This window comes from Colossoma macropomum, unplaced genomic scaffold, assembly GCF_904425465.1.
Source record: "Colossoma macropomum unplaced genomic scaffold, Colossoma_macropomum, whole genome shotgun sequence".
Lineage (NCBI taxonomy): Eukaryota > Metazoa > Chordata > Actinopteri > Characiformes > Serrasalmidae > Colossoma > Colossoma macropomum.
In genome coordinates, this window is record NW_023494809.1 from 793,232 (window position 1) to 805,934 (window position 12,703).

General features: G+C 38.5%; 1 protein-coding gene across 1 annotated transcript in view; it reads right to left on the reverse strand.

Annotated features, from left to right (window-relative positions):
• Positions 1-12,703, reverse strand: part of myom3 (myomesin 3) — a 100,215-nt gene that overhangs the window by 1,789 nt on the left and 85,723 nt on the right. The window contains exons 26-35 of the mRNA XM_036558362.1: positions 12,463-12,607; positions 11,860-11,919; positions 9,111-9,178; positions 7,907-8,014; positions 7,433-7,520; positions 6,439-6,477; positions 6,186-6,291; positions 4,465-4,628; positions 2,704-2,740; positions 2,522-2,544 (exon numbers count right to left, since the gene is read on the reverse strand). Of these exons, the coding sequence (XP_036414255.1) occupies positions 2,522-2,544; positions 2,704-2,740; positions 4,465-4,628; positions 6,186-6,291; positions 6,439-6,477; positions 7,433-7,520; positions 7,907-8,014; positions 9,111-9,178; positions 11,860-11,919; positions 12,463-12,607 (838 nt within the window). The remainder of the gene's footprint in view (positions 1-2,521; positions 2,545-2,703; positions 2,741-4,464; positions 4,629-6,185; positions 6,292-6,438; positions 6,478-7,432; positions 7,521-7,906; positions 8,015-9,110; positions 9,179-11,859; positions 11,920-12,462; positions 12,608-12,703) is intronic.

The following is a 12,703-nucleotide window of genomic DNA, read 5'->3' on the forward strand; positions in this document are numbered from 1 at the left end:
GAAGTCACTAGGATATTTATTAGTTTGTCCTGTGGTGTTTATAGGATTTCTTTCTGTTTGTCCTGTGGAGTTTATAGGATTTCTTTCTGTTTGTCCTGTGGAGTTTATAGGATTTCTAAGTGTTTGTACTTTGGTGCCCATTGGATTTCTACATGTTTGTCCTGCAGTGTCTATAGAATTTCCATGTCTTTGTCCTATGAAGTCACTAGGATATTTATTTGTTTGTCCTTTGGTGTTTATAGTATTTTTATGTTTATCCTGTGGTGTTTATAGGATTTCTACGTGTTTGTCCTGTGGTGTTTTGTAGGAGTTCTATGTGTTTGTCCTGTGGTGTTTATAGGATTTTTATGTGTTTGTCCTGTGGTGTTTATAGGATTTCTATGTGTTTGTCCTGTGGTGTTTATATGATTTTTATGTGTTTGTCCTGTGGTGTTTATAGGATTTCCAATGTTTGTCCTGTGGTGTTTATAGGATTTCTATATGTTTGTCCTGTGGTGTTTATCGGATTTCTAAGTGTTTGTCCTGTGGTGTTTATAGGATTTCTAAGTGTTTGTCCTGTGGTGTTTAAAAGATTTTCATGTGTTTGTCCTGTGGTGTTTATAGGATTTCTTTGTGTTCGTCCTGTGGTGTTTATAGGATTTCTTTGTGTTCGTCCTGTGGTGTTTATAGGATTTCTATGTGTTTGTCCTGTGGTGTTTATAGGATGTTTTTGTGTTTGTCCTGTAGTGTTTATAGGATTTCTATGTGTTTGTCCTGGCGTGTTTATAGGATTTCTATGTGTTTGTCCTGTGGTGTTTATAGGATGTTTATGTGTTTGTCCTGTAGTGTTTATAGGATTTCTATGTGTTTGTCCTGGCGTGTTTATAGGAGTTCTACGTGTTTGTCCTGTGGTGTTTATAGGATTTCTATATGTTTGTCCTGTGGTGTTTATCAGATTTCTAAGTGTTTGTCCTGTGGTGTTTATAGGATTTCTATGTGTTTGTCCTGTGGTGTTTATAGGATTTCTTTGTGTTTGTCGTGTGGTGTTTATAGGATTTCTATGTGTTTGTCCTGTGGTGTTTATAGGATTTCTAAGTGTTTGTATTTTGGTGTCCATTGGATTTCTACATGTTTGTCCTGCAGTGTCTATAGAATTTCCATGTCTTTGTCCTATGAAGTCACTAGGATATTTATTTGTTTGTCCTGTGGTGTTTATAGGATTTTTATGTTTATCCTGTGGTGTTTATAGGATTTCTACGTGTTTGTCCTGTGGTGTTTTGTAGGAGTTCTATGTGTTTGTCCTGTGGTGTTTATAGGATTTTTATGTGTTTGTCCTGTGGTGTTTATAGGATTTCTATGTGTTTGTCCTGTGGTGTTTATAGGGGTTCTATGTGTTTGTCCTGTGGTGTTTATATGATTTTTATGTGTTTGTCCTGTGGTGTTTATAGGATTTCCAATGTTTGTCCTGTGGTGTTTATAGGATTTCTATATGTTTGTCCTGTGGTGTTTATCGGATTTCTAAGTGTTTGTCCTGTGGTGTTTATAGGATTTCTAAGTGTTTGTCCTGTGGTGTTTAAAAGATTTTTATGTGTTTGTCCTGTGGTGTTTATAGGATTTCTTTGTGTTCATCCTGTGGTGTTTGTAGGATTTCTATGTGTTTGTCCTGTGGTGTTTATAGGATGTTTATGTGTTTGTCCTGTAGTGTTTATAGGATTTCTACGTGTTTGTCCTGGCGTGTTTATAGGAGTTCTACGTGTTTGTCCTGTGGTGTTTATAGGATTTCTATGTGTTTATCCTGTGGTGTTTATAGGATTTCTAAGTGTTTATCCTGTGGTGTTTATAGGGTTTCTAAGTGTTTGTCCTGTGGTGTTTATAGGATTTCTAAGTGTTTATCCTGTGGTGTTTATAGGATTTCTAAGTGTTTATCCTGTGGTGTTTATAGGATTTCTAAGTGTTTATCCTGTGATGACAAACACGTAGAATGGTTAAAGCAGAAGAAGTGTTGCATTTTGGAATGGCTGAGTCAAAATCCAGACTTTAATCTGACAGAAATGTTGAGGCAGAACCTAAAGTGTGGCGCTCCTGCAAGAAAGCCCACCAACACAACAGAGTAGAAGCAGTTCTGTAAGGAGGAACGGGCCAAGGTTCCTCCAAGTCAATGTTCAGGGCTCAAAACAGTTACAAGAACTGTTTGGTTGAAGTCACTGCTGTTAAAGGTATATAAAAAAAGTATATAAAAACTATATAGTTATTGTGTTATATGTTTTACTAGGTTCTCTTTATCTATTGTTATGAGTTAAAAGAAAGATCTGATGATATTTTAAGCCACATTTATGTAGAAATTTACAAAATGATAAAGGGTTCACAAACCTTCAAGCAGCGCTGTATGACTTTGTCCTGTGGTGTCGTATAGGATGTCTATATCTATATTCTCCTGTGGTGGCTGCTTTGTGTTTGTCCTACTCTGAGCATAACACTTCTGTTTGTTTGTATTGCCATGCGTTTGTCCTATGGCATCTCATTCCCTTAAACGAATACTTACTTTTCTCAGCAATCGCCACTTGTCTGCGGAAAAGGGAATAAGTGAAAAAGGTATTATACGTAAATCATATTACTACCTGCAAACACAATAAAATCCTCATAATTTACCTTGAGATCTTGAATTATTAATCATAATAATATGACAGATTAGTGTGCAAAAGGATTTGCCCAAATGACACTTACTTCAGCCTCTGGTATTCCAGTAGAGCATCTGCAAAGGCTTCAGAGAAAACAGAGCACAGAGATGAGACATTTGAAAACACCTCAGAACATGTACAGCACAGATACACTAATCCAAATCTGCTATGCTGTTTCTAATCCTTGGTAATAAAAAAAAAAAATCCATGCAAGCGATTGAGCCCTGTGTCACCGCACATGACTCCCATGTAAAAGTAGAGTGGAGAACATGCAGCATCTAGCATTTGTAGATTGTAAGCTGAGGTTTGAGGTGTTAGACGTCAGCTGACTTCAAAAAGCCCAGCTTTTTTCTGTCCACCAGATGGGGCTGTTGCCAGTCAGTTTTTTTTTTTCCAAGGCATGCTGCTTTCTGGCCTGGTGATGGTGATAGTGATGTGTTAGTGGTGTGGATTTCTATACATGTGTCCTATGGCATCTATACAGTTTCTAAGCATGGCCTCTGTGGTGTCTACTGTAAAGAATTTTTATCTGTCCTACAGCGTCACTAGAATTTGTGTGAAATTTTCACATGGCATCACTAGGACTTCTAAGCAATCTAAGCAGATTTTTTTGTGCAGTTGTCATGTGCCACCATTAGAGTTTGTATGCATTTGTTCTATTTCATCACTTCAGTTTCTGTGTGATTGTCCTACAGCATCGCTAGGATTTCTATGCATGTCCTGTGTGTGTCTAGAATTTATGTAACATTTTATTATGACCACTAGAATTTGTGTGATTTTATTATGACATCACTAGAATTTGTGTGTGATTTTATGACTATCACTAGAATTTGTGTAATATTTTATGACTATCACTAGAATTTGTGTGCGATTTTATGACTATCACTAGAATTTGTGTAATATTTTATTATGACATCACTAGAATTTGTGTGCGATTTTATGACTATCACTAGAATTTGTGTAATATTTTATTATGACATCACTAGAATTTGTGTGCGATTTTATTATGACCACTAGAATTTGTGTAAGATTTTATTATGACATCACTAGAATGTGTGCAATTTTATTATGACATCTAGAATTTGTGTGCAATTTTATTTTGGCATCAGTAGAATTTGTGTAAGATTTTATTATGACATCACTAGAATTTGTGTGCGATTTTATTATGACATCACTATATTTTGTGTGCGATTTTATTATGACATCACTAGAATTTGTGTATAATTTTATTATGACATCACTAGAATTTGTGTATAATTTTATTCTGACATCACTAGAATTTGTGTTCAATTTTATTATGACATCACTAGAATTTGTGTGCGATTTTATTATGACCACTAGAATTTGTGTAAGATTTTATTATGACCACTAGAATTTGTGTGCGATTTTATTATGGCATCAGTAGAATTTGTACAAAATTTTATTATGACATCATTGGAATTTGTGTGTGATTGTCATATGATTACAATTTGTCATCATTATGGCATCATTAGGATTTCTAGGCATGTCCTGTGGGCGTCTACAGGATTTCTATGGATTTGTGCTCTGGCATCACCAAGATTGTTGTGTGATTATCCTACAGTTTGTCCTGTGACATCACTAGAACCCCTGTGTGTTTGTTCTGTGGCATCTACAGTGGTTTCTTACAGGTTTGTCAATTACGCAAGGGGTTAATCAATTTTGAAGACTCCATGGTTGGTTAGTATTGTCTTTTCTCCCCATGTCGTACTAAAACCCCACTGGGAAGGTCTGATGTCACTGTGTCGCTCTCAGGCTGACTGTGATGTGTAACAGCACACGGCTGTACCTTGTCCAGACAGATCCAGAACGCGTTTATGTGTCTCCTGGCCATCGAACATCTCCAGGGTATACTTCCCTTTGTCGTTTTCAGTGGGGTTGAATATCTCGATCCAGACCTTCTGCATACTGCTGCCAGGCTTGGTCCTCTCCTCCTGATCGATCCTCTTCTCTCTGTCACACATTAAAAGATCACTAAAGGAAGGTGTTAGTGTAAAATATAATTTGGACATCATGGTCAATCTGCCAAGACATGTTTGGTGTCTGATTTCTGTTCTGTAGCTTAGTGCTGGTGTTATGAGGCTAATGTTAAGTCAGTAGTCACCCAAATCTTTTCTGTAAGAAAACTTCCAGCTCTTCACTAAGGTGGCTCAGATTTGTTGATGTGGTTTAGGACACAGTATGACTTACTGTGAAGAATTAAAACAAATAAAACTTAACCATGTAGCTGAACACCGTGGGCGGCCAGGTGTTGTGCCAAATTAAGACTCCCTTGCAGAATCCAACTCCCCCGGGTGTGCACGCCAAATTACATTTACAGTTTCAGTTGTTTCTATTCATAAACACATATCTTCAGTTAAAACATACAGGGTTAACAGTATGTGAATGTAATCTGTAGCGTTAACATGATGTGTGCACACGAAGACGAGCTGGAATTCGCCACAACACCTGCTGTAAATGTGGCTGCCCAGTGCGGCCAAATTCAGCTACACAGTGAGTGAGTTTACATGCACTCAATAATCTGATCATAATCGGATTTCTGCAGTTATCTGATTATTCAAATGGTTGTGTAAACAGCATACTCTGATCTAGAAATACGATTAAGAAATCCGATAAAGAGAACTGGACTTTAGCTCAGTAATCAGATTTCTCAGTGCATATGAACTCTTACTCTGATTTCTTTCGGATTTCTCAGTCTGCGCATGTGTGAAAACAGATGGTGGTACCGGAAATAAGCAGGCAGCGTCGCCGCGAGACGCAGAAAAACACTTTAGGCGCGACGCTGAAACCAAATACATGCTTGACGAAATGAAGGATTTAAATTTTCTTCATCTTCTAGATGATGTATGTTCATATTTTCAGGTAAAGTGGCTCGATGTTTTTTTTTTTAAAGCCACGGTATGAAGCTTGAGTTTTACTTTATGTTCACGTCTTCTTCTGTGAGTTTATTGGCTGGTTGTAAAGCATAAATCTGATTACTGTCTGACTCATGTAGACCTGGAGTTTCCCCATTATCTGATTACCCAAGTGCATGTAAACGCGATGATCGGATTACTGACAAAATCAGATTTTCTGCAGCTGCGGATTATTAAGTGCATATAAACACACTCATTGACTTTTGTTCATTTTTATAGCTCACAGTAAGTCATACTCCATCCTAAACCACATCGATACGTCTGTGTGATCTTAATGAACACCTGAATGCAGTTTGAGTGGGTTGAGAGAAGTTTTGGAGATGTATTTACGCAAAAGATTTGGGTGACTTTTGACTTGTAGTGCTTATTAGCAAGGTTATCCTTGTTTATCAGTCATTTTCATTTGAATACTTGAACAGATTTATTAGCACTGTACAAAAAATAGAGGCTTTGGTTTGTAGTTTTGTCTCACTAAAACAGATTTTTCTTGTCTGCACTGGGCTAAAAATCAAACGCTTGCTTTGTGAAGCCACACAAACCAGCAGCACTCTGCTCTGAGTGCCTGGAGCTGGATCTCTGGACAAAAGGAACTCACTTGAAGTACCAACTAGTCTTCATGTAGCTCAGATAGTACTTCAGAGAGCAGTAGAGTTTGAAGCCCGTCGCTGTGCACTGGATCCCCAGGGGACCAGCAGAGAGAGCTGTAGATCAGACAGAGGACCGGGGGGGAGGGGGATGGGGGCGGGTTCAACTCAGGCAGCAGAGCCACAGTCATTGCTTTATAAAAAAAGCATGAAGCTCAGTGTTAAAGCTGATGTGAGAGGCTCTCTGGTTTCTTGTGAACCTACCGCACTGTTTGCTCAGCCGCTGCATCAGCTTGTCAAACTCTGAAAAGATAATTAAAAGGAAACAATTGCAAAAATGAATAGATTTGAATTTCACAATGTGAATGTATTCAGTAATTACAAGCATTATGATTGTCTGCTGATGGCTGATGACAATCTGTGCTGTATGCAGTGTTTCTTGGTGCAGTTTAAGCCAAATATTTCACTACAAGTCATTTGTAGGATCAACAGTGACAAAGCAGCTGTTTCTAAAAAAGTGGCCAGTTAGTGGAAACACAAGGTAGGTGTTTCCAATAAAGTGGACAGTTTGTGGAAATACAAGGTAGGTGTTTTCAGTAAAGTGGCCAGTTAATGGAAGTACAAGGTTGGTGTTTCTAATAAAGCGGCCAGTGAGTAGAAGTACAAGCTTGGTGTTTCTAATAAAGTGGCCAGTTAGTGGAAATACAAGGTATGTGTTTCTAATAAAGTGGCCATTTAGTGGAAGCACAAGGCAGGTGTTTCCAATAAAGTGGCCAGATAGTGGAAACACAAGGTAGGTGTTTCCAATATAGTGGCCAGATAGTGGAAACACAAGGTAGGTGTTTTCAATAAAGTGGCCAGCTATTGGAAGCACAAGGTAGGTGTTTCCAATAAAATGGCCAGGTAGTGGAAGCACAAGGTAGGTGTTTCTAATAAAGTGGCCAGTTAGTGGAAATACAAGGTTGGTGTTTCTAATAAAGTGGCCAGTGAAAAAAAGTGCAAGCTTTTTGTTTCTAATAAAGTGGCCAGTTAGTGGAAGCACAAGGTAGGTGTTTCTAATAAAGTGGCCAGTTACTGGACCCACAAGGTAGGTGTTTTCAATAAAGTGGCCAGTTAGTGGAGGCACAAGGTAGGTGTTTCTGACAAAGTGGCCAGTTAGTGATATATACATGTCTAATATGGTGTTTGTAATGTAACTGTAAGCTGACTGTTAAAGCCAGTTTAGAAGCAGAAGCCATATTTCTTTCTAATCTCTCACCTGTGTCCAGTAACTCCAATATGCTCTCGTCCTCTCCTCTGCTGTCAGAAACCACAGCCCTGTACACGCCGGCTTCTTTCTTTGTCACCTTTAAAGCCGAATCAAACAGGATCATGGTATAAATATAGTTTTAGAACAGCAAACATCTTCCTCTCAGCAATGTTAGTGTAACTGAATGGATTAGATTAGATTAACGCACAGTAAAATAAAGGCACCGAGTCAAACGTGTGCACAATTGTCACATAAATCAACACAGTTTTGTCTTTTAATTTACTAGGCTTGGGCAGTAATTGTGTGAATGTTACATATTTTATTGTTGTGTAAATAATGTATACATTTAAGTCAAGTAAATTAAATGCAGTACTATGATCATTATGCTATTTCACCTTCACTAGTTTTCATATATTATTAGCAAGGTTAGCTGGGCTATAGTTCATCTATGCTAGTAGTTGTGAGTCAGTTTGAGGCAGGTACCTGAGGCACAGTAAAAGTGCTGACTCCAGATGGCTCTAACACAGCCTTCGTGATCTCCATACCATCTTTAAACCATTTCAGCTTTGTGTCCTTGCTCACATTCGTCACCTGCGTTTGTGAAGGGAAGAAAAGCTGATCCAGGATCAGTTTTTGTCTGTGATTATCATAATCTGGCAGAGGTATTTATGTACATCAGGAATATTAGAATAATACACACTTTGGGAATGAGGCCATCAATTAATCATAGTACTGTGCAAAAGTCATTTGACGACTAAATCTAATCTCAGCTGTCTGAGTGTTCAGTGAGTCACTCTTTCCCTTTATTCCAGCTTCCATTCTTTCAGGAGGCTCACTTTCAGCTCCTCAAAGAATCTGCAGACACACCTCCAAAGTTCAGTCTTAGAAGCTGGTTGATCATTTTCTGAAGTAATCAAACACATTCAGTGGTGTTGAGGTCTGGACTCTGGGGTGGTCAGTCCATCGTTCAGCTTCTTTGTTTGATGTGTCCGTCTCCTTTTCTCAGTGAGGTTCTTCTTGAACAGCTACACATCCTTTCAGACCCACAGCGCTGAGTCGTCTTCTCACAGTGGAAGGATGGACAGAAACACCTGTGGATGTTTTCAGATCTGAAGCAGCTTGATTTTCTCCTCTCTCTCAGAGATGAAAGCTTTAAGAGCTGTTTATCTGATGGGGGCAGTTTTGGTATCTACCAGCTCTTCCAGGTGGTTGTTAGGAGGCCTGTTTTCTCTACAGCTTTTAATCAGTTTCTGAACTTCAGTTTTTGGAAACTGCTGGTTTTTCATGCTGACCCCCCCCCCACCCCCATTACGCAAATAGATTATCTTATATCTAATATTCTCAGAAATATCCCCTGAAAATTAATAACTTGTGACTAGAAATGAAAAAAACAAAAGGTAGTATCTGACTTTTGCACAGTTCTGTACAATTCAGAAAAGAGATTCAATTCAAGGCTAATTAAATTAGTATTAATAAGTAAAAATCATGCTGTGAGATGTTAATTCCTTCATATTTACACTAGTATTAGTGAATTTCATTAAAGACTTAATTGCCAGTTGACCGAATTGGCTACTGCCTATTTGAAGTGGAAATGACCTCAACACCACTTTGCGGCCTCTATATTAAAGCCCCAGGTACGAAATGAATGTGTTCAAATGTGCATGCAGCAAATCAATAGCACCATGACCTTGCATTTCATAATCATCTCACAGTCCTCCGTCACAGTCCAGGACAAAAACTCCTCAAAGTGGGGCCCTTTAGAGGAAAAACAAAGTACATCATGGAGCATTTAGCATTTTGTTGTAGCTATCCCACACACTAGTTTATAGGCAGTAGTGCATTTGCATTTAATATTTCCTGAATCAGCCCTGCCACATGTTCTGATAACACCTAATATCACCATTTCGGTTTTCTACTGGAATGAGAAGGTTAGAAATATGAAAATATGAATAAAAGAAATCTCAAATGAGCATTAAAATGTGTCGCACTGTGATAGCGGGACGGCTGCCAGTGGATGAACTCATAACAGCACATTTTATTCTTAATACATAGCCTTAAAGTGGAAACTAATTCACATTTAATGAAATGTGACCAGATTACATTACAGAGACTGATGGGTAATCCTTTACATTACTGTATTACAATTTTAATCAGCTAATCTCTAATGGAATACATTTAGAAGGCACACTCCTCAGGCCTGAACTGCATATTAACTTTGTGCTTTGGTCTGATTTCTGCCTCTGCGGGGTTGGTGCTCAGCTGCCCTCATTTGTGCAGCAACCAGGGTTGCCAGATTGGGTGTTTTTGCACCAAACTGATATGCTTTTGGCTGGACTGTGTTAAAAATCATGCTTTTTTTCTCCACCACCTCCATTCTTCCTTTTTCAGGAGGCATATTAATGTTGTTTTTCTGTGTTGCTGATGTTTTAATCAACAGGCTAATAACGAAGTTTCATTCATCACCGTTTCACTGTTGGAAATAAAGGTTCAGTGCAGGTGCACTTTTTTGTTCATCAAGGTACAAACAATGAAAATGTTCCCTCAATGGTACTACAGTGGTTTAAAGGTCTGATTGTGAACCTTAAATAAGTTTTTCCAAGTGAAAAGTTCGTATTTGTACCTTTTCATAACTGAATGTTTTAAAACAGAACAGTAAAATAAAAGTCATGTTATGTTATGTTAAGTCATGTTATGTTAGTCAGTTATGTTCCCTGACTAAAGGTACTGAGATGGACCCTTGAGGGAACCACCCCAGTGACAGTTTAGTACCTTTATTTCTGAGAGTGTACTACTTAGACACATTGGACTTGATGTGAAGTTTCCAGTGCATTAACAGCCACATCCTTTATTATATACAGCTGTCTGAAAGTATGCAGTACAAGCTGATATACACTGTCAGAAAATATATATATATGATGAAACTGTCACTGGGGCAGTGCCCCTCTTGTCACTGGGGTGGTCCCCTCAAGGGTCCATCTCAGTACCTTCAGCCAGGGAACATAACTGAACCATAATCCACTGAAATGATATTTTCTAAGCTGTACTGACTCCACACACCCCGTCACGTCTCCAGGCTTTTATTTTACTGTTCTGTTTTAAAACATTCGATTATGAAAAGGTACAAATACGAACTTTTCACCTGGAAAAACTTATTTCTTCACAATCAGACCTTAAAACCACTGTTGTACCTTTGAGGGAACATTTACATTGTTTGTACCTTGACGAAGAAAAATGTACCTGGACAGAACCTTTATTTCTAACAGTGTAGACCCAAATACTCACATATTACACATTAAACCAATCAAAACATGTGAATCAGTCCAACTAATGTGCTATTGACAGGACAAACATGAAGTAGAAAGGGGAGGGAACACTGCCTGCATTGCTGAGCGATTTCCCAGCCTTATAGTTTAGTAGTAATTTTCCACTCGGGTCTCAGTTTGGTATCAGTTTTCTCATTTGGGGCCCAAGTTTTATTACACACTTCTATAACCTAAGAAAAGCTCTATTTGTTTGCACTGAAATCCCTGTAGTTAATGAATTATAAGCCTTAGTATGTAATAAGACTGGAATGTTAAGAGGTGCTAGCTGTGACCTCACCATGACAACACAATATAACACAATACGATACATTATTACACCCATTTAGTGCACAACTACGAACAGTTTATTACTGTTGTAAAAGCAATATACTCTACACGAAAAAGACGGTTCTTCAAGGGTTCTTTAGTAAAGAAAGTGGTTCTATATAGAACCATGAACACTCAAAGAACACTTTGCATGATTAAAGGGTTCTTTGTATCATTAAAGAGCACTTCAGATTGATGGAGAATGTGCTGTAGATGGTTCTATATAGAACTTTTTTGTAAAGGGTTCTATATAGCACCCAGAAGGGTTCTTCTATATTTACGATGTCAAGCCTGTAACATTAGAATAACGCTTTTTGGTGCTATGTGGAACCCTTTTCAAAAAAGTTCTATACAGAACCATGAACACTCAAAGAATCCTTTGCATGGTTCTTGGCATCATTAAAGTGTTCTTTAGATTGATGGAGAATGTGCTGTAGATGGTTCTTTTGAAAAGGGTTCTATATAGCACCCAAAAGGGTTCTTCTATTGTTACGATGTCAAGCCTGTAACAACAGAAGAACCTTTTTTAGTTCTATATAAAACCATATAAAACACATTCTCCATCAATCTGAAGAACTGATGATGCATTAATGATGCAAAGAACCCTTTAATCATGCAAAGGGTTTTTCTGAGTGTTCATTTTTCTATATAGAACCGTTTTCTTTACTAAAGAACCCTTGAAGAACTGTCTTTTTAAGCGTGTAGTATTAGGGGCCAGAATGCTGCCTAACTGAAATGCATCTAGCCAAGTTTTTAACTATCTGGTAACCCTGGCAGTGACGGGGTCTCGAGCTCTCGGACACTCACCTGCCCGCCTCTTCCAGTCCCGTCTTTTGGCCTGCGATTTGGCCAGGGTTTGCTTGAACTCTGCCAAATGATCAGATCAAAAAGAAAAGAGCAGGTCAGGACTAAATCTGCACAAATGTCAGTGTTGAAACTGACAGTGAACTTTGATCACACAGCAAAATCCTCAGCGTTGAATTAAAACCCAGCCAAACACAAAGGAACACTGTACAATTTCATTCAACACTGGGGATTCAACTGTGTGATCAGCTTATAAAGCCTCAATCAGTTATAGCTGCAACTAACAGACCAGTTTTATTTGAGGATTTGTGCTAATATTGCTGTGTGTAAGTTCAGGGGAAGCTCAGTTTTGACCACTGAGCTGTTTAATTTTTAACCCTGAGAAGATGAGTTGCTGTTTTCCTACATGATACATAATTATTTATATGAATTACATTCACATTTACATCCTGTTCTGCCTTTTTTCAGTCAAACTATGACAAAAACATGGCTGTTTTCTTTCTGCAAGTGAGAGATAATGCATATAAAATGCACGCAGACACATTTTGAGGCGTTTACACCATGGGGGTCCTAAAGAGAGAATCAATGAGAACAATCTGAACATACTCTCGTCCACTAGGACGAGGGTGAACTGGTTTTTGGCCCGGCCGTCCTTCAGCTGAGCTGTGTATGAGCCCTCGTCCTCTTTGGAAAGCTGGTCAAACACGATCTCCACCAGACCGTTCGGCCTGTCGAAGCTGATCTTACGAGCCTGCAGACGGACACACAGCATTAGAACTCTACTCCACAGTGAATTACTGTATTACTGAATGTACTGTAGACCAGTGAATATGGCAAATATCAGTTA